We start from the raw sequence: 21,667 nt of genomic DNA on the forward strand, positions 1-21,667 counted from the left end.
ATGCTGTGATGGAGCCAGATGCACACAGACAACACCCAGCTGCAGATACATCCACATAGACACCACACATATGAACCCTCATGCAGCCATCAGAGAAAGCAGACACGTGGGTGATGTGTGGAGGCATAAATAGATGTGTGCATGGCTGTGGGTGGCTACATGATGTGTGCTGATGCTGGATGAATGCGAGCATGGACGGATAAATGTTTGGTTGTGGGTTGATGGATGAATATGTGTGTGATGGTGGATAACTGATGCATCAGTATGGGTCAATTGATTATAGGGTGGATAAACGTGGATGTAAGAATAAATGAATGAGCTCAAGGGTGGATAACTGGGAGCAGCCGGTGCGGATGTATGTGCGCTTCGGTGGTCAGGGTAGCATCTCTGTGCAGTGTTCGCCATTTTCACCCAGAGTTTTTTCAGATATTACACGGCAGCTTAATCAGCATCTGATAGTCTGTGTTAGTTGAGCTCTGGGGATAGTCAGAGTAATTACAAAAATGGCGAGAAGGACCCTCGAACCCACCTTATGGCAGTCAGGCTCACTCGCAAGGCTCACTCGCCACCGAGCACTCACTCCCAAACTTTTACGCCTCACTACTTTCAAATGTCACCAGCCGCCACTGCTGCTGAATATGGGCAAAAGAGACCCCCAAAAAAGCGCTATGACCGCCATAGTGCTTTTATTTCTTATGGCTTGTGGACAGCATGGCTAACGGGAGAATGGGGGTGGGGGTGGGCGTGGAGGAAGCCACACAAAAAACTTAAGATTTCACCATTACTCAAGGCTTGTGCTACACAAGATTACCTATCCTCTTGCCCTTTCCAGATCTATCGGGTGGCAAAAAATGCAACAGCTGAGCTACATTTGTTCAACATATCCTCCGCCCTGAGCAAGTCGACTTCAACAATTGATAACAAATGGGACCTGCCAGAAACGGAGAAGGCTACTTAAGGCACTTAACCTGCAATAAATCAATAGCAAAGACGCTGCTACTGCTGTAGTCAAAGGAGACTACAAGCAGACAAAAACTTAAGTTAGGAAAGGCAGAATCGAGAAATAGGAGGTTTTAGGCTGTAAGGGTTGAAGGCGTGCTCGGAACAAGCACTTCCAAACCCACTGTGTTTCCACACAGTTCCCTTTAAACCTGAGGTGTGCAGAAATGCACACAAATCCCTCCTCTGCGTAACCTCGATAAGCGCGATAAGAGAAGGAATCAATTGGCACACCCATAAAGTGCCCCTCCTGCACTGCAATCACACCACTGCACGAGAGACAATGGGAAGAACACACTTCCGAGCACAAGAGAGCCGGGTGGGCAACAAAAAGCAACACAGGGGGAGAGAAGTGCAGGAGGGAGGCCACTCTCAGACATATGGAGTGCTGAACACATGGAGAGCTCAACATAAAATAAAAAATTCCCTTACAGATCAGAGATGGATCCATATATTTAATAAAAGAATTAGTGCAAAAGTGCTTCTCTTTTAACACAAAAGCGCTATAGAAGGAGCTGTAGACAGCGTGAGTGGGAGGGAGAAGAAACAGTACTTGAATCACATCGGGAGCATTGGCTAAGTTTGATTAATCGTGATTGGTCCCTGTTCCACAGATCAGATCGGATTTGACGTTTGGCCTGCACTGGCCAACTAAGGTGGCTGCAAAGAAGAGTGACGCTGCAGCCAACACATACTAAGCAATGACAGGGCTCCAAGCCCTCTGTGTGAAAAACACTGTTTCGCAAGTGAGACGCATGTGCTAGTGCATGCTCCTGCAACCTCGACCCTAAAAATCCCAATCTGCGTGCCAAGATCAGGCTTCCTGCCAAACTTGGTGCAATTCTGTTCAGCAGTTACTGCGGTAGTGCTGCTTAAAGAAGTCTATTGAACATGACTATAACAAACGTAGCAGCAGTGGGAGAAAATTCCCAGCACAATAACCTTCCCACAAGAGTAGTCACTAATAAAACAATAAGTGGAGTGTGCTGCCGCAGATAGCACTCCTGCTACATAGAGGTGCACCCACGTACACTGCCAAAGCAGAGACTGATACAATATTCAAGGAATGTCTGGCGCACAGACCAAATTTCAATAAATCCAATCACAACCTAATTTGATGACAGGAAAAAAGTATTTATTAACAACATTATAATGAGTGTAAGACATAATAACATTTAAGGTTTTTATAGTAAACTTGACTTTATGATTGTCCAATTAAATTATGTGGATGATTTATGTGGAGACAAGTGAGTCTCTAAAATTTCACAGGTAAGGAATATGGAATCATCTTCCGGCCATCAATATGTACAATACAACCTGTTAGCAAGCGATGTGCATGAGACCCCCTTGATAAGGAGTGATTTCTCTGAATTTGGGATCCACGTCTGGGCTGAGCAGCAAGTTCAGAAAACGGTTGCATTATCATCGGACAATCATACATTTTGTCCGGAGAATATCATGCTACACCTCTGTTTGCCCTGAGAAAGTCTCATCTTAAGTTGAAACGTGTTGGCTGTATTGGACATATCGGGACAATTGTATTTGTGACATTGTCTGTTGGATCATTATACATGTACCATATATTTTTTGTCCTATTGGATACCTTTGTACTACATATTTGCTATAAAAACTTTATCTGGTTATGTCTTACAATCATGATAATGTTGTTAATAAATCTGTATTTCGTGTCATCAAATTAGGTTTTGATTGGATTTACTGAAATGTGGTTTGTGCTCCAAACATTCATTGAAAGTCTATGGAAAAGGCAAGAGAAAATGTGCATTTGGGACCCCACTTTTTCTCTGCCCCCGCTTGATGGTTCACCCTGAAACTTTACAGAAAGGAGCTGAGATGAATTTGCCTTTTTTTGGAAAATGTTTGTGAAGATTCATCAAACATCGGCAAAGTTAATAGCAAACCAAAAAACACCTTGTCTATGGAAATGCAAACCTAACTATAAATACCCAGTGGCGACTGCCACTGGATAATTTATATATAAATATATATTTATATATATTTTCCCAGTTACCGTTGCCAAGGCATCAGAGATTGAAACTTTGAAACACACTTGCGGGAAGCTTTCATCTGCAGTTTTTATTAATTACAGGTACAGCGCCCTGTAATTAATAAAAACAGCAGGTTAAAGCTTCCTGCGAATGTGTTTCAATCTCTTATGCCTCAGCAACAGTAATTGATAAAATATTTACCCGCATCGCCCTGCCGCCTGAAATGCACCATCACCAAGGAGAGAGTACCGAATCCGTCCATTGAGGGACCAAAATGGACAATATTTATATATATGTATCTGTATATGTATTTTCACTGAAAAAAATGAAGGCTACAGGGACGTTATATTAGGCTCAGATTTCACTCATAAAAAACCATTGAAATGAGCTAAATTGAGCTAACTACAATTTACACCCCTGCAATGCACTGCTTATGACTTCACATATTACATCACTCAAGACATGGTCAGTGACATAATTGATGACATCATTGATACCATCACTGATGATATCATCCAGTGAATGTAAGTGTTTCGTAAAAGTTTCAGGGAGTTAAACATATATGCTAAGATATCTACTAAGCTACCGCATAAGTTAAATTATTATTCTTTTTATACTGTAATGAGTGATACTGTTTCTAATATGTCATCAGAGTGACACTGTGACCGTATGTATCAGTGTGGGAGTGGGTGACTGAGTGGCTGTATGGGTGTGTGTGTGTGGCTGTAAGGGTGAATAAGTGGCTGTATGGGTGAGTGAGTGTGAATAGATGTATGGGTGGGTGAGTGTGTGTGTGTGAGTGGCTGTATCAGTCACTGTGGTGGCTGTGTGAGTGGCTCGATGGCTGGATGAGTGTGTTTGTGAGTGGCTGTATGGGTAACTGAGGGGCTGTGTGAATCCCTGTATGGGTGAGTGACAGTGTGTATGGATAAGAGAGTGCCTGTTTAACTGGGTTCATGGGTAGGTGGGTGGGTGTGTGAGTGGCTGTTTTGCGCAGTAAGTATTTGTCTGAGTGACTGTATAGATGAGTGAGTGGGTGCGTTAGTGATTGTTTTGACGTGTGAATGGTTATGTAAGTGGTTTGTGGATAAGTGAATGGATGTGTGAGTGGCTGTATGGGTGAGTGAGTAGCTCTGTTAGTAGCTGTATGAGTGAGTGAGTGGCGGTGTGAGTGGCTCAATGAAAAATCCAGAGGTTAAAGTGAATTATATTTACCTATGGTAATAACACCTACATTTATGTTAATGACCTCATATACCATATCACTTATGACATATTCATTGGCATCATTGTTGACATTGCTGATGATGTGCTGACTTGCAGACACATCTCACTGATTGTCCACAAGAGTTCAGCTATCTGTAAAATATTTTCTACAGGGCAAAGGTTGTACATAGTAGTTGTTTACTCTCCAAAGACGCCGGGACGATTGACTGCGCGTCATTACATCTTACACGATGATGGTGTGAGCAACAGAGGTGCTGACTGAAGGGGATGAAAGTATAAATAATACAAACCCCGGGCTGGTATGCTGGTATGTGGGCCCTTGGTTCTCACTAGTCACTCTTTTTTTGATATAGAAAGGTGCAGGGAGGTGATTGCTGACCTCAGTTGCCCTGATGAATTTGCCGTTACTCTTGAAAAGGCAATGAAACATGTTGGCCGTCCTCAAAGTGGCTAACAACATGCTGTGTTTTTAACATTGGGCCAACTCACGCTGTGGAATAAAAAGCTACAAGTGTGTTTGTGAGTTGTATCCATTTTTAACTGAGACTTCCTGTGTCTCTTTCTTTCTGGGGGTCTTTTCTTTCTTATTTTTTCACACCTTTCCCGCACTGGACACTGTTTATTTTTTATGAGAAAGTTATCAATGATGATAAATACGTGGGCAAGCTGGTGAGAACCTGCCAGTAGCTCCTCTGGTGGTACGCATGTGAGATACTTTCTCATTTTCCTACACTTTTCTACACTGTGTGAGGTATATATATAGACCCGCATGTTGATTGGTGTCTTTTTGAGTGAACTGTTTGTTGACTGGGACTTCACCTTACTGTGGGGATTTAAAAAAAAAATTATGTATTAAGGCACAGGGGATTAGGTCAGAGTTCATGATATAGAACTACTGACGTGGGGAATAGATAAATATATCGCCCTGTAAATAATCCTACGTATCTATATATACAATTGGTTGGAAGTGCCTATCAATGCCCGGCCTTTGTTGTTGAATCATATGTTGAGTGGAGGGCGGCCTGGCATTTAGTTTCCCTCTGCAGTTCCTTGTTGAATTATACTCTCCAAAAATGCCTTGAGGGTCTGGAGGCCCCCAATAGTTGTCCACCCATGTGTGCTTGACTACTGACAAGAGGTGGGCTATCTGCAAAGTGTTTAGTACTGGGTGAAGGCTATGCATTGAGGGTCTCACCACCTAAGGGGCATTGGGTGTATAGAGTGAGTGGGCTCTCCATATAGTCATACTTATAATATTTTGTCACCATATGTAAAGGCAACCCCTCTGCCTCCCTCGCTCTGCTATAAAATGTAAATCACTCTGCTGTAAAAAAATGATATGGTATAAAAGTATAAAATATCCGAACGTGTCAACCAATAGCCACACAGGTGTTTACACCTGCCACATCCCTGAGTTTCTTGCCAGGGTTAGCCTCAAGTGGAGGCAGTAAAACCCGACCATAGCGTTACCCAAGAGGTGGATTCCCTTTACTCTTCAGTTACCACTGTGTGTACCAGTATTTCTGTAATATTTTATACTATTACATTTTACAGCAGTGTGATTTAATTTAGGTCCTGACTAATGCCCTTACACCTTGTGGAAGGGTTATTATAGTGCAGAATACATTGACCCGTAAGATGTAGTCAGGGATAAGCTGTTCCCCTGCTTCTCGCTTTTGTTTTTTTAATTCCATCTTCAGTAGAATAGAATAAAGCTTTAGGGTCTACCAGGTGACAGTTTTAGTCTCACCACAGTTCCCGCTTCTGAACTCTGCACAACCCACCCACACCTGTCACTCACATATGGTAGTGAAAAAAAATCCAAGAACTTCTCCTAATTTAGGAGTTGTAGTCCACATCCCAACTTAATGTTGTGGTGTGAGGAGGGACACCATGATGAAGCATGCCACCTTATGGTGGGTGAGGGTTCTTGTCCTTAAGAAAGCTATCTTTTCTCTCTGTCAGAAACATTGAAAGTCAGCAAATCTTCCATACTTTGATTTAGATCACAATTATTAGTCCCGGGTACATTGTTGTGTTTGTTATTTTACTTGGGATTCTGTACCCGCTGTTCTTTAAACACTCCTTGGCCTTTTTGTGTGTTATTATTTTCTGAAATTCTACATTCTTAACTACTTAATTTTCTCGTCTTTTGTTACCTTAACTGTATAGTTGCATTTCACTTACTACATTCAATAAACATTTTCATAATTCAAATTATTTTTAAGCAAATTACTAAAAATTAATATGCAATATGGAAAATAGACAAGAGGCAGCATACAGTATAGCCCAACATTTGCATTTAAATCCTAGCAAGAAACTTTTTTGAGCAAAGGTATTATCTCTATTATAACGTGTAAATTACAGTGTAAACATGTTTACAGATTCTTTAATAACAAATCATTTAAAGCAAAATCATCATTACAATCTAAAACGTCAAGAAAACGTTATTTTGCAAATTATAAATAGATACACGCTCATATCTTCCAACTTGACAAAGCAATTGACATCACATACTGCATAACGGATGACGTTTTCGTGAGATTGAGGTGTATGGTGCATGCTCATTGCAGATTGCCTTCACCAGCCTTACCAGGACCGTCTTAGTGCATGTGTAGCAAAGATACAGCTCCCCGGCACGTCATATTTATTTAACAATCAAGTTACTGTAGTGCACTTGGCTCACACTGCCCCTGGAGGAGAGCTACTGATATGTCTCATATGGCCAACTATGGATTCATCATGCTTGTTTGTGCATTCCTCCTTCACTTCTTGGAAATCACTCAGGATGAATGTACGTGGCAGGATGTATGGAAGCATTGCTTTTGATTATTGTCTACCTTGGAAATAAGACTTTAAAGTGAAAAAACAGCTGCAAATGAATGTATATAATGTCAGCTTCTTTCATTTGTTCCTAGCAACGTCTCTTTCGTTCCATGTTGGACCCAAAATATAATTCATCTGAACATTCTGAGTTTTTACAGCAGGGATGTGACCAGAGGTGTACAAAGAAGGTTCCTATGGAACAGTTTGGGTTTTGTTGTGACTCTGAATCAATTTGCATATTCATATTTTACCTAGACAATTGTATTTAAAGTCAGTCTTTTTGTGGCCCCGTAATAGAAGTACCATGAACAACTAATTCGAGTTTTATATGCCAATGTTGCTTTTCCCTTGCTCATTACATGTTCTCTATATCTGGCCTTAGTGGTGTTTCAAAGGTCACTGCATCTGGAAGACCCCCGAGCAGCCCTACAGCCAAGATGGGAGCTGGGGTTCCTGGTCTAGATTCAGCTCTTGTTCAAGAACATGTGGTGGTGGTGTACGTTCCCGGAGCCGGCAGTGCAACAACCCACCGTAAGTTCTTCACAACCTTTCTGCTACCATTTGCACAAGGCACAGTACAATGCAAAGAATGTCTATTTGGGCAAAAAGGATACATCAGTGCTTAAGACTCAAATATAATGGATACAGAACAGTCACCTGGTCATCACTGCTGAACTTATTAATGCGCTTACATGTTATTGAAAGTAGACATAATATACGGGTTAAAGTATTCCCGTCAGTACTTATAAGGGTATTGCATATTGCTGAGGAGTTCTGTAAATGTAACAGGAATGAGGCCAAAGGTTGAGTTCCTTCATAAGGTTGTTCAAATCCGAGGTGACTTAAAATATTATTGAAAGTTATTGGAGAGGGTGTTTTATTCCTTATAATACAGGTCATACCATCACCCTTCCTTCAAACCTCTCAAATACTGGGTGTCTTGTTCTGTCATACCAAAGAGATAGTGGAGTTGTAGATATGAAGAATAAATGCAGAATCTAGCGCAAAATTAAGCAGATCAAAAAGGAATTAGCAATTTGTTGCAAAAAAAGATAACAGAATCAATTTAATGGCAGTAGCTTTAAAAATGAGGAGGCTCACAAGGTGTAATGACCTTTACTGTGCAAAAAAATATGTTCGCATACATATCTCCTTGTTTCTTATCACTGTTTGTTTGAGAAAAAAATCTGAAGAATGAAATGCCAGTTTTCGTTTTCGCTTCTTAGTTTAAATCATGCTCCTTGACCAGCCTTTCAGCTTAGCTCCTGGCTCTGGAATCTGACTGAGCAGCCAAGTCATTTCCTTGTTGCAGGTGAGTAGAAACGTCACAAGTTGCCTGCAATTAGGAAATAAGAGACAGGCTTTTCATATAGTGAAAGCACGCTCTCCTGTATTGTATACCCCTTATTACTAAACAGTCGGGAATGGGCAGTGGTAATTTTCTGAGAAAAGGTATTTCAACTTATGGATTTTGAGCTCAAGCACATTCTTTTAGTAGCTATTTTGTATTACATAGAGAGTAAGGCAACCAGAGTGACAAACAAGTATTCGCAATACAATAGGACTCGCATTTACGCAAGACCTATTGTATTGCAAACGGGAGTGCGGGTGGGGGCCGAGAGGCACTGACAGCGGGAGTGTGAGCAGGGGTGCGAGAAGGCGCTGGCAACGGGAGTACGGGGGATGAAGGCACAGCAATGGAAGTGCGGGTGGGAGAGGGCGAGAAGGTATGGCAACGGGAGTGCTGGCGGGCGAGAAGGCAAGGACAACGTGCGGGGGGATATAGTGCTCTAACTAACACGTAGGGTACAGTGTAACACTCGATGTAAAGGGGCCAATAGCCATGGTACACATGACGACATGGCCATAATAAGGCAGGAGTAACAAGCCTCATAATCAATCAGAAGACAGAATTTATGTAGGACAAAGACAGAAGCCAATGAAAAATATGGGTGGAGAGTGAGGGCAGCTTGTCTCTGATTACTCTACTGCTGCATGCCTCGCAGAGCGAGCAGCACATGCGTGCTGCGGACAATGCTCCACCTAAAAAGGATGGCTTTAGTTCTGCATGGAGACAAATAATTTTTTTAAGAATGCGTAACTCGTCTTTCATATGTTTTCCATTGACAATTGGGTAACTGATGTGATTCTACTTTTCAAGACTGAAAATGGTCAGTAATATACAAGTGGTATTCAACATGTGCCTGAGATACATGGTCGACTTATGTTATGCTTTGTTATAGGGCTTATGTTGAGCACTTATTCATATGTTATGGCTTCTTGGAACTAGGGTAACAAACCTACAGTTACACGCCATAACAGTACAATAGAAAAACACATTTTCAAGATTTTATCAAAGAGAGATGTTAGGACGGGAAAGTCACCTGCATGACATGTACCCGTATACTATGTTATCTAATTGTGAGTGAATCTGGCATCCTCACATTCTTCTGGCTCCACCACCCATGATATTATCGGTGCATGGTGAGGTCTGGCAATATGCTAATTGCCATCATTTTTAAAAGTGTATTTTTATGTATTTATGTATTTGTTTACTGTGTAATTGTTTGTTTATACTTTTTGATCATTATCAATCGAAATAAAGTTCTCATGATGATAATGATGCCTGGGACCAACGGCCTGGTTCTGAGGATAAATGGGGAGTGGCAAAAGCGTACCCTTTTTGCCACTCATTCTGTGTCCCTGGGACATGTATTGTTTGAGAGGTGGTGACTGTTTGTGTAAAGTTCCAATCATATGTCATGACCAGACCCTGGGCTGACATCTGTATGTGAGTGCCAAGGGTGTTTGGTCTGTATGGTGACTGCTAGTAGAATTCAATGTTGGTCATAGGGGTAGAAATGCTATAGAACTGAGGGAAATATTTTGGTTGCTATTAGCTCTAACATAGCACAATATGTAGGTGTTGGCTGCACCCTAGACAGTAGAAGTGATCTGGGAAGTGTAGCCACAGACAGAAATGTGGGGGGATGGAGAAAGGGCTGCCTCTAAAAATTCAATGTGAGCTATTTATCAAGGGATTGCTGATTAGTTCTTCCTGAGAAATGCAATTTGGGTGATGGTAGGGGAATGGTGATAGGTCAGGAGAAATAGGTGTTAAAGGGTCAGAGGATTATAGACAGGGCCTGTGCCTTTTGTGTTCCATGGGTAGCCTCAAAGGCTGATGACTGAGTGATGCAGAGCTTCACACTCATGCTCATATTATGGGTACTTCTGCTTGAAAACAATATCATCACTTCCTGCTATGACATGCATTATCTTACACAAAGAGCTGACTGCCCTGCAGAAGGAAGATGAAGTTCTCAAAAGGCACCACCCCAAATTGGTTCCTGGGATGTAGAGAGTCCCCTGTCTATAAAAGTGGGACCCAAATCATCCCACCTGGTTCCTATTCCAAGCTACTTCACAAACCAAGAATGGTGGTATTGTGTAGAGTACTCGAAAAGCTGCTGTGTTCATTGATGGCCAGTTTCCCAGAATTGAGGGGCCATTACCTAAAACTGTGTGTCTTGTTTGGAGAAACTGTGGGTCTCCATGAGATCTTTGAGCTTGCCTGCTGAGATGGGAATGGTAAGAGCCTTGTGCTGCAGGAGCCGCCTGCCCAATGCGGAGAAAAGCAGCTGATGAGTCCAGAGGTGCAGCAGTCAGAACAGCCAGTTGCAAAGGGCGACGTGCCGAACCTGAGGGTCTTCTGACCTCCTCGTTCAACCAAAGACATAGAGTATGTAATCCCCATTGCAAGCACTGAAGACTGAGTGCACTTGACCAAGCTGCTTCCGGCCAACATGAAGAGAAGGAGGTGTTCTCTCGAGCTGAGCCCCAGTGGTTGCATGTGCTTCTGTTAGCATAACTGCATGCACTTGCTGGTACAACGCAAGCCTGCATTGACAACTAGGTGATAGCAACACCTGAGAACATTGACAGTAACTTGCTAAAAAGAACTTCTTGGTGGGACTTCTTAATAACACCTTACCCCACATAACAGAAGCAGCTACTCAAGAGTACGGACTGACCTACAGGTCAAAGACTGCTGGAAAGCAGCTCCATTTTAGCCTTCGGGGCATGCACCTGCATTTAAACCAAATGTTTACTGCTTTACTGTGCAGTAAACCCTGAATATTTCATAGTAGTCATCACAGTGGCATTATCCCGTCTTTATGTACCGTGTTATGTAATGGTGTGATTAAAGCACTTCACTTTTCAAAAAAGTAAAGCATTACGCTGGACATTCACTTATTGGGTCTGTTGTGTGATTGTTGTGTTACGAGTCTCTATTCCTCACACTACCACCTTGAGATGCCTTGAACTGCTTGCCATTACTACAATGACAGTTATGTTCAGTAGGGGTGTACCTGGCCCCCTTAACTCCTGTGCATATTGTGACTCTCCAAATGATGAACAATTAGGAACAAAGGAATCAATGAAGATCAAAAGATTGAACTCCATAGGGATAGGGCCGAGGCAATACACCTGCAGTCTCCTTTCTGCGCAAAATAGCGCATTTTATTTTATTTTGATTTTAGGAATATCAAATTTGGAGGCTGAATATAAGTAATGAAATCTTTGAGGAATAAAGGGTGAAAGTGCTTACATATTAAAGAAATTGGGATTGTCCTGAATATAGCAAATGATAATGCACCACAACTGTTTAATAGAAATCAATGCAAGGCGGAAAGAAGGGCTAGTGCATTGCTGAACCAGTGGCCACATTCTACCTGATGATCCCTCTGGTTCTGAGGTTCCTGCAATGACTGCAGAAGGCACTTGGATAGCCCCAAATATAAATAGTGTAGTCAAGCCAAGTATCAATTACGACTGCTAAGCCAACCCCTTACCTTTATTATTTAGAAAATGAAGAATCAAAGCTCAACATCCTGTGATTCTGGGCAAATCACTTAATCTGCCCAGACCTAACCAAAAAAAAAAAGAATGTGTCCATCTGTAACAAAACTGGTGCTCATGTGAAGCACTCTGATACCTGATTGCTTCGGGTCTAGTTTGCGCTATATAAAACTCTAAAAAAAATCATCAATATATGTGTAAGAAACTACTCAACACAGCAGTTGAAATTTGATGGCCAGAGAAAGTGCAATGATGCAAAGGGGAAGGATGGAGTTGAATTTCACTGAGCCAGTTGATATCTAACGAGAGCTGTGCCATAGGAGCTACCACCGATACCTCAGTCTTAGCTCCGTTTAGCTTGAGTCAAGTGCTGCCCACTCACCCTCAGGCTTGTGTCATAAGTGGATGAGACGATGATGTTTGTGACAGATGTTCTCCCAGCCTTTTACAATGTAAGGAGCAGTCCTAGAATATCGACCACATCTATTGTATCTTCTGATAGCTTTTCTTAATTTAAGCGTTCTAGCATGAGCTGTTTTGATTTAGAGAGATGTTAAGAGAATGTTTATGAAGCTTTGCTATTACAAGGCCTGGACGGTGAACTCCGCTCCGTTCGCGGAGTTTGCAAAGTTTTCTGCACTCCGCAGAGCACGCATAGGTCCGATGAAGTCAGAGATTTTGCCTTTTCCACCCATGTTATGTTTGTGAGCATGAGCGAGGAAAATTCAGTGCTAGACCACCTCCCAGCGAGATATCTCAATAAATTATAATTGTAATAACGACTAAACGTAGTGACAGCAAACACACCCTATCCATAACCGCTGTGGGGATCCGTGGCATGGATGTCTAGAACTAGCAGTGCCCGCTGTTCTAACTTGCATGATGTGGCTTCCCTGTGGGGTTGGGGTTGAGGGGAGCGGGGGGGTGAGAGGGGAGGGAAAGGAAAGGAAAGGTGAGAATGGTTTTGGCAGGGGAGCATTGCTTGCTCCCCACTTCTAGAGAAAAGCTTGTTAAGGACAGGGGACATGGCTTGATTGCTGTTGCAGCCAAAGTTTTAGTCAATTTTCCCAGTCGGAAATATAGGATGATAAAACAAAGTCTGGTTCTTCAGTATTCCATACAGTTATTCCACTTTGTCGGACCCGTAATCGGAACCCTAGTGTCTCCACTGTGCTATACTTGTTCGGGAAAAAAACTTGAAGTCATTCTCCACACAGGGTTAAATGTGAGTCAGCAAATTTACCAAAGAGCTCTATTACTCTATTGCTCTATTCACTTCCGTTTTTCCAGTTTGGCCGCACTCTGCCATCCTGATGGAACATGAATCCGGCAGCTTAATTGAATCTCACCGTCCCACAACACATGCCTGAAAGGAGATATCGAAGTCTAACCTCATTCAGCAACAGCATATATCTTACCACAGACTGAGTGCACCGCTGCGCCACAGCTGGCTCCCTTTTGAGCATCGGAACCAGTTCATGTGGGGAGCCCCAAAACTCCTCTAACAAACACACCCACTTTCTTCACGACTGTGAAAAAGCCACCCATACACGGCTACACACTCTTGCTTACATACACGTGCACCCCTTGATCTCATCCAAAAAACACAGTCCCCTGAGGCCCCCCACCCTATTCCCAACACATAGAACAAGCATTTGCAATGCAATAGGTCTCGCATTTACACGAGTTTGAGCTACTCGCATTGTAAATTACAATGTCTTTTATTTATGTTTTGGTTTTTAAAACAAATAAAAGGCATTGTCATTTGCAATGCTAGTAGCTTAAACTCTCACAAATGCGAGACCTATTGCATTGCAAATGCTTGTTCTTTTATGGGTTGCTCTCAATTAAAGTGCATGTCTTTTTCAACCGTCTCCATCATATGCATCTCTTGCTGTCTCCCTCATGTATGTCTCTCCCCCTGCACTCTTTGTTCCTCTGCGTTATCTGACTGCTGTTCCCTGCTCTCCTCCCTGTTGCACTTGGCCTTGTGCTCCTCTGCATTGCTTCCTCCACCTGCACCCTCCATGTTGCTTTCCTCCGAACCCTGTGTTTTGTCACTCCAGCCCTTCCTTAGTTGCTTTTGCATCCACTTCAGCCCCCCTTGCTTTCATTTCCCCTGCCATGTCGCTTGGGCATTAACCCCCTCTTTCCCTTGTTGTGCTTTGCAGCTCAACAGCATTGCAGACAGGGCCGGACTGGGAACGCAAACCGTCCCTGGCAATTGAGTCAGACCGGCCACAGGGGGCCTGCGCGTGGATTACACTGCAGCTGCTTTTGTTACAGGGGCGGATATTGCAACTATGCTGCAAAACCGGGCTGGTAACAAAAACGGCCCCCAGGGGTCTATAATTGGCCCACACACTGGCGGCCCACCGGGGAAACACCCTGTGCCCGCTACGGCCAGTCCGGACCTCATTGCGGATGCTATGGAGTGTGGCAGAGCCCATCGTTCACAAAGCCGAGACCTATTGGCTCTGCCAGTGCTTGCTTTTGTTTTGAGTCTATGTGAGAAGTGTTGTCGTGTCATGGAGGAGCTGCATAACACAGATTTAAAATGAATATATATAAGCCTTGATAGAAGTAGGTGAAGAGGACAGATAGAAAGCTAAATCTAAATTTCTTGCAAACTCTGCACAAGATTCATTGAGGGACATGAAGAACCATTGAGGTGTTGGTTGCTAATCTTGGAACTTTAACCACACAGAGCTGCCAACACTAGGGTAATAAGGACAGCCTTACACTGACGTGGGCTGATACAACAAATGATTTCACGGAAACTCTCCGGATATAGCAAACATTCAAAAGTAGTCTGAGCAGATTAGCAGAAGTCTGTCGAAAAAGGTCAGATGTAGGACAGAGTTTAGGCAACCAGACACAGTGGCTACAAGTGCAATTGAGGCTAAGATAAGACACACAGCTGGAAAAACACAAAAGTAAACCATCACAGCAGAATGTCCAGCCTACAGATCACAGGCACAACACAAGGTTTACTTCCAAGACATAACACATTCAACAGAGTGTGGTATCAACATTGCAGACAACAAGTATAAGGGTTGTTGGCAACACAGTACAACCTCTGAACTAGGAAGCAAAACGAATTGGAAGAACAGGAAATGCAATGCAGGAAGATTTAGTGAACGCTAGAAATAGTGCATACTGGGAAAACATGCAAAAATCTATGCTGGAACATTTTTCCATCAGTTGCACAACATGTGCAACTGAAAAAATCTGAATTTCGCAGTGTTATGATTTTTTCATTAAGAAGGTAGTGGAATTATATTTTCACACACTATTTGTTCCAATAACACATTTGGCCGTAACCGAAAAATGATGTGATTCTCGGCAAATCCTTTTATTACCCAGCACGTCAAAAGTAAATATATGCCTTGTAAGGTGAAGTGGTGTAACTGCATAATGTTAAGACACGCAATTTTTTTTTTAAAAAAAAGGGAATTTTCGGTCTTGTAGTGGCCAAATTAAGCATTTGCACTTTCCCAACAGCACATTCCTGTAAGTCAGTCCGACCTGGATCCCCACGCCCCCCCACACACACAATGTTCGAGATGTTCCTGTGTCAATAACACTTTCCCCTCTCAGTTGCTCTACTGCTTGTGCTGTATCAAAAACCCAGCCTAGAATAAAAAGCGAGCACTGCTGTTTGGCTAATGACAGGTCTATGAATGGGTTCTTTCTTTCTTTCGGCTTATATAGCCATAAAAGCAAGAATACATAAAACATTTCCAACATGCAGATACAGATACACAGACCAAATCTTCAAGATAATACATACGGAGGACAAACCACAATTAATCACATCTCGGTTATGCTATTTACAGCTTTAAAAACAAAGACATACATTATAATTTAATTTAAAAAGCCAGAGTTTGTTTTAAAACTTTTTCTAGAACATGTTAAAAAGTCAGTCCGACCTGGATCCTCACGCCCCCCCCCCCACACACAATGTTCGAGATGTTCCTGTGTCAATAACACTTTCCCCTCTCAGTTTCAGCTGCTCTACTGCTTGTGCTGTATCAAAAACCCAGCCTAGAATAAAAAGCGAGCACTGCTGTTTGGCTAATGACAGGTCTATGAATGGGTTCTTTCTTTCTTTCTTTCTTTCTTTCTTTCTTTCTTTCTTTCTTTCTTTCTTTCAGCTTTATTTCGGCTTATATAGCCATAAAAGCAAGAATACATAAAACATTTCCGACATGCAGATACAGATACACAGACCAAATCTTCAAGATAATACATACGGAGGACAAACCACAATTAATCACATCTCGGTTATGCTATTTACAGCTTTAAAAACAAAGACATACATTATAATTTAATTTAAAAAGCCAGAGTTTGTTTTAAAACTTTTTCTAGAACATGTTAAAAAGTCAGTCCGACCTGGATCCCCACGCCCCCCCACACACAATGTTTGAGATGTTCCTGTGTCAATAACACTTTCCCCTCTCAGTTTCAGCTGCTCTATTGCTTGTGCTGTATCAAAAACCCAGCCTAGAATAAAAAGTGAGCACTGCTGTTTGGCTAATGACAGGTCTATGAATGGGTTCAGGATACGGGTGCTTTGCAGCTGGAAACCATTAGCCTCTTACCTTCAGCATGACTCAAACATTGAGACGTGAGCCGGCAGCTGGGGACTGTTGCCAATGCAGTTGAAAATAAATCTTCCTTCAACTACAACACAGTTGGCTGCCCTACAAATGACATAACTGGAGCACAGAACGGATATTTTGTGCTCAAAAACATCTACAAAGTTTCAGCAACGGTCTTGAAGTCTGAACTAGCAATAACTCAGGAGTCTGCTTCCTTGGACTTCCCAATGTAATGGCAGCCAAAGGCCCATTATTATTACTGAATAAGGTCAAGCTGCGTTAAAACTAAAACCAGAAGCATCCACCATAAATAACACCCCTGATCCTAGATAAGCAGTACTTGGATCACCTAGAGTCCCACAATGACTCGTATGACTCAATCTACAATAATCATTGTAAAATGCTTATTTCTCTTCCAAATTCAAGAGGTGATATATTGGCTGTTCACTTGATTCATTTTGCACCTTTTGTAATAAATGTTTTACTGTAATAATTCTAACAATATTCAGAAAGGAGCAAGAAAATAATACACGTTTTGTCAACTCGATTTCAAAATTGCTCCTGCAACATTTTTATAATTTGATTGGCATTCCAAACCATGCAACAATATAGCTAAGAAGTCACCAGAAATTAATATTTTAGGACCATCATACTCAATGGAGTGTGTTAGTTTCCAATACCTATATCTGCCTCTTTTCCAAATTCTTTGGCGCTAGATCATGAAGCTTGTGATCTAAAACACCTTGTATAGATTGATTTTGCATGTGAAAACTCTCCCTCAAGATCAGTCTGCACTCACCTAAGAAATCAATTTGTATTTAATGCTGCTCATAGTTTTATTCATCGTCTTCCATGCAAAATTATTAGTTATCTTATCATAACTGAAATGATATATCACACCGCGGTATCATCTTATCAACCCTTATGCCAAATGCAGTTTGAAAATCACTTTGCCTTCTTCAGTTTTGATTAACTTTTCAACTTATCCAGAAATAAATCAGGAATAGTTTTATATTAACTTGTCCTCATTATTAACATGTAAATAGTCTTACAAAAACTCACAAATTAAGGCACTCAATACCTTTAAACAATTCTGTGAGTATTCAATGCTCAACCACGCGTTTGCCTTTTTAGTGTTCCCATTCCAGTGCCATTGTGTTATCGGTCTTTTTTGGCCCATCTAGTAAATGTATTCTTATGTTTTGCTTATCTTTTTTCCACTCATTGTTTCACATCTTCCTTTGTAGTTATTGTTAATATGTAATGTGTTTGTGCTATTTAAATATTCCTCAGTGTAAGAAATGGTGGGTGTTGTCCAACTTCAAGAAATAATCACAACTCAAGGTGAACAGTCCTAGACACTAAACTAACCTAAGTTCAGCCCCCTTAGTAGGTATGCCGTAGAACATTGACGTAACTAAGGCCAATATCTAAATTATTTATGTAGTAATAAAGTAACAAATACAAATAATAATACAAATCTCAAACCAAATTAGCAAAATTTAGTGCAATTTAAAAACAAAATGCCACCAAATTGCCAAACATCCAATTAAGGGGGATTTTTAATGATTTATTGGAAAAAAGTGCCAAAAAGCGCTAAGTCAGTGAAATTCAATGGTCCCAATAGACTGGAACATATGTGCGATTGAGGCCAACCAAACGGGTTCATCCTGTTCAAGTTTAGCTTCTGACTTAGTTTTTTTAAGTCCCAACCAACTACAACAGTACACTTCTAATGCCCCCAAGGACCGCAGGGCAAGCAGTAGAGGCTCACATGGTGCAGTCAGAGGCCAACAGCAGTGTTCAGTCCAGGTGTCAATGGTCACCTGGGTATTTCCAGAAAAAGGTTTCTTGCAGCTTGTTGTCTCACACTACTCACCCAAGAGGTCAGTCTCATGACCCTTGAAGTCTACTTCTGGGTCCTGGGTACAGAGTAGGTTCAGTCATTCAGGGCTCCTCTCAAGTCACAGACTGTAGGTCAGCCTTCTTCTGTTCTTCTGCAAGTCCAGAGGTTTTATGAAGAGTTTGCCTGGAGGTGCCAAATGTATGCCTGGCATTGGTTATTGAGTGCCAATGATTTCTGGACCAATGGGGTAAAAGTTCAAAAGGCCAACTCTACCCAGTCTTTCAGTAGTTCCTGTTTGCCTTACTGAAAACAAGCCCAAAATGCCATGCTCCAGAGCATTTTCAAGATGGTTAAAGCCTTAAGCCACAATAAGTTTGGGCTCTGAGTGTGTGTTGGGATTGTCCTATAGTAATCCTGGTGACCTACCACATTTAACACTAAAATCTGGTTTGAAGTAGGCAGAATATCCACAATAAGCCTGGATGCAGAAGTCTGGTAGGACAAAAAACTGGGTCCTTCAGCAACCAGATAGGGATCCACAAAAATTGTCATCCTGGTCTCTCATTTTAAAGCACACCCCAAGTGTTACATGTGGCTTGATGGACCTGTCAAGCAGTATTTGACATTGAGATGTCATAGGAGGCCCACAGTCCCCACCATGAATATTCTGTGGAGCTGTGCCATCTCTGCCATTTAGGTCAGCCTGTTGTTTGCTCCATGGGGACATTTCATACATGGTTTAGACTTATTCAAGCCTGAGAACAGGCTGGGTGAAGTTGGGGAGCTAACGCAAATTGACACCCAGGAATGTCAGGCAGGGAAAAGGTGACTTTTTAAAAGTTATTTTTACTTATTATGTATTAAAAATATGATTTAAAAAATGTATTGGATGCTTAATATAGTGGTTTTACTGGCTGATCCCTTTCCTGAGTTAGCAGTATTTTATATTTTAATCTGCACTCTGGGTTTTTAAATAGCACAACTAGGCCTGCCACAGAAAAAATAGCTTTTTGGGTCTTGTCACTGTAGGTACATGGTGATATTCATTTTCTACATGTCTTACTTTTAAATACCATGCGCCCTACTTAGTTGGGCAATAAGGATTACATAAGGTTGGCTTTCTAATAACTAAAACGGAGGTTTCTACATGTAATAAAATTGCTATTTTAACAGATTGCAATGCAGGTGTTTCACTTTAGCACAGCAGCGGTCCGTGGAGGGAGTTCCGTGGGGCAGAAAGGGGGGCGGGAAGGGGCAGGGTGGGGGGTACTAAACTCCGGAATATGGATAATTGGAGGTAAGTAAACAATTAAATTAAAAAAACGAATTTCGTAGCGCGCGCTGCACCGCATTTTGTGATGCAGGGCGTGCTACGAAATTCGTTTTATTTATTTAATTGTTTACTTACCTCCAATTATCCATATTCCGGAGTTTAGTACCCCCCACCCTGCCCCAACCCCGCCCCGACTTTCCGCCCCACGGAACTCCTTCCACAGACCGCTGCTGCTTTAGCAGTCAGGCTACACAGGGTAGGACCATTGCCATGTTTTTACTACCACCGTAGTGAATAACACAGTATTTACTGCAGTCCACAATTGCCATTTAAATTCCAGGCTCTACCAGCACAGATGATTTCTGTGCAGTATCTGTCCTGCTTCTCCCCATTGCATAAACTAGTGTATCGAGATGCCTGACACATCGCAGCTAGAGGCTGGGGAAGTGGCTGGAGAGTGTTAGTGCCCTGCTGTTTTTCCGTGGCTCCTCTTTTTCGTCAGCGCTAGTTTCCACTCTTCACTCATGTCCACTTGTTGGTGATCCCGTCCTGTCAGACTCCATTAGTAAAGGCTCAGTTGTGACTGCATCAGGGGACTGGTGTGATGGTCGGGGTGCAAGAGTGGACTGGAGGCGCAGGTTCTTGCCACAGTAGGTCAACCAGTTAGAAGGCGGCCTCCAATGCTGCTTGTGGGTCAAAGCAAGAATAGAAGCCGCAGTTAAATAATTTAGAGCTCCTCCCATTTCCAGCTGAACCCCTGCTTTTCATCACAGTTGGAATTTCAGGGGGGGGGGGAGAAATAGAGCCATAGGAGTCACAGGGAGGACCTTTGCAGTTGTGGCGGCACAATTAGGAGCTCTATAAGTTCGGAGCCTTTTCTACCTTCTTCCCCTGCATCCAAAATCTGGTCTACACCATCCTCTTGTGGCCGGAAGTGGTCACGTGGTGGCTGGCATAGGGTCCATGAGAACTAGGACTGTCACTGACTTTCGTGACTAGGCTTGGGGTCTACTTGATGTCTCAAACTTCCTCTTTACCCCTTTCAGTGACCTACTGCTTCTGGGCTTACTGGCTTAGTCTTTGTATAAGCCTGACAGATATATTGATTGCAATTGTCAGTCCCTTGCACCACGAATTTTACAGAAGTTGTGCATTTTTTCTCTCCTTTATCTATCCCAGGAAAATGGTATCTCCGACGGTCCAGCAAATGGATTTGATTAGTAGTTTTTCCATAAGTAATTTTATTAATGTAAGAAAAAGAGATATCAAAACAAAAAAGAACAAAAAGAGGGAAAAAAATCCAATCGGGTGAGAAATTAAAATCTGACAGCAAATCTCAGAAGCTCTGCAATCAAGTCCCTCTGCCACAACGTAAATTCAATCCATTACTGTTCAAACAGAAGACTATCAAAGCTTGTTTTGAACTTAAGCCAACACATTTGTCAAATTCAGAACAACTTTGCAACAATCCCTCTTCCTCAGGAGCCATATGTGCGTATGAAATAGTGTATACATTTATTATCGACTCAACAAGACCACCTAAACAACTGACAGGAGCACGCTCATTACACACAATAATGGCAGAGATCAACAGACCTCCGTAAATCTCTACTTTCAACATTTCTGACTCCGAAAGTGACTATGGATGGAGGATGTTGATGTGATCTCAAAAGGTTCCTGCTGTTATCTGGGCAAGACCAAAGCTATACAGGCACTAACAATTCATCAAAATTGGTGAAAGTCACGGGGGAGGAGCCAAGATGGCGACCGGAGCAGACGCTTGAGCGCCCGGCTCCGTCGGCCCTTGGCCCCGGACTATTATCCTGATTCCTATCCTTGCCGATTCTCGAGGTGAAACGTGTACGACGACGCGCTGTCCACGCCGCCACTTCCCCGAAGTCTCAGCCCGCCCGGATGCCGGAGTTTTTGGTGCTTTTGTTCTCCGCCCTGGACCCCTGCTCCATTGTGGCCTTTGCCGGCCCCCAGGAAGCTCTGCAGTCCCCGGACCCACTAGCGCAAATCC

At 42.4% G+C, this 21,667-nt stretch overlaps 1 protein-coding gene across 1 annotated transcript in view; it reads left to right on the top strand.

The window, feature by feature from the left end:
• Positions 1 to 21,667, top strand: part of ADAMTS14 (ADAM metallopeptidase with thrombospondin type 1 motif 14) — a 446,572-nt gene that overhangs the window by 293,155 nt on the left and 131,750 nt on the right. The window contains exon 11 of the mRNA XM_085603877.1: positions 7,441 to 7,589. Within this exon, the coding sequence (XP_085460003.1) occupies positions 7,441 to 7,589 (149 nt within the window). The remainder of the gene's footprint in view (positions 1 to 7,440; positions 7,590 to 21,667) is intronic.

This window comes from Triturus cristatus, chromosome 1_2, assembly GCF_964204655.1.
Source record: "Triturus cristatus chromosome 1_2, aTriCri1.1, whole genome shotgun sequence".
In the NCBI taxonomy this organism is placed as follows: domain Eukaryota; kingdom Metazoa; phylum Chordata; class Amphibia; order Caudata; family Salamandridae; genus Triturus; species Triturus cristatus.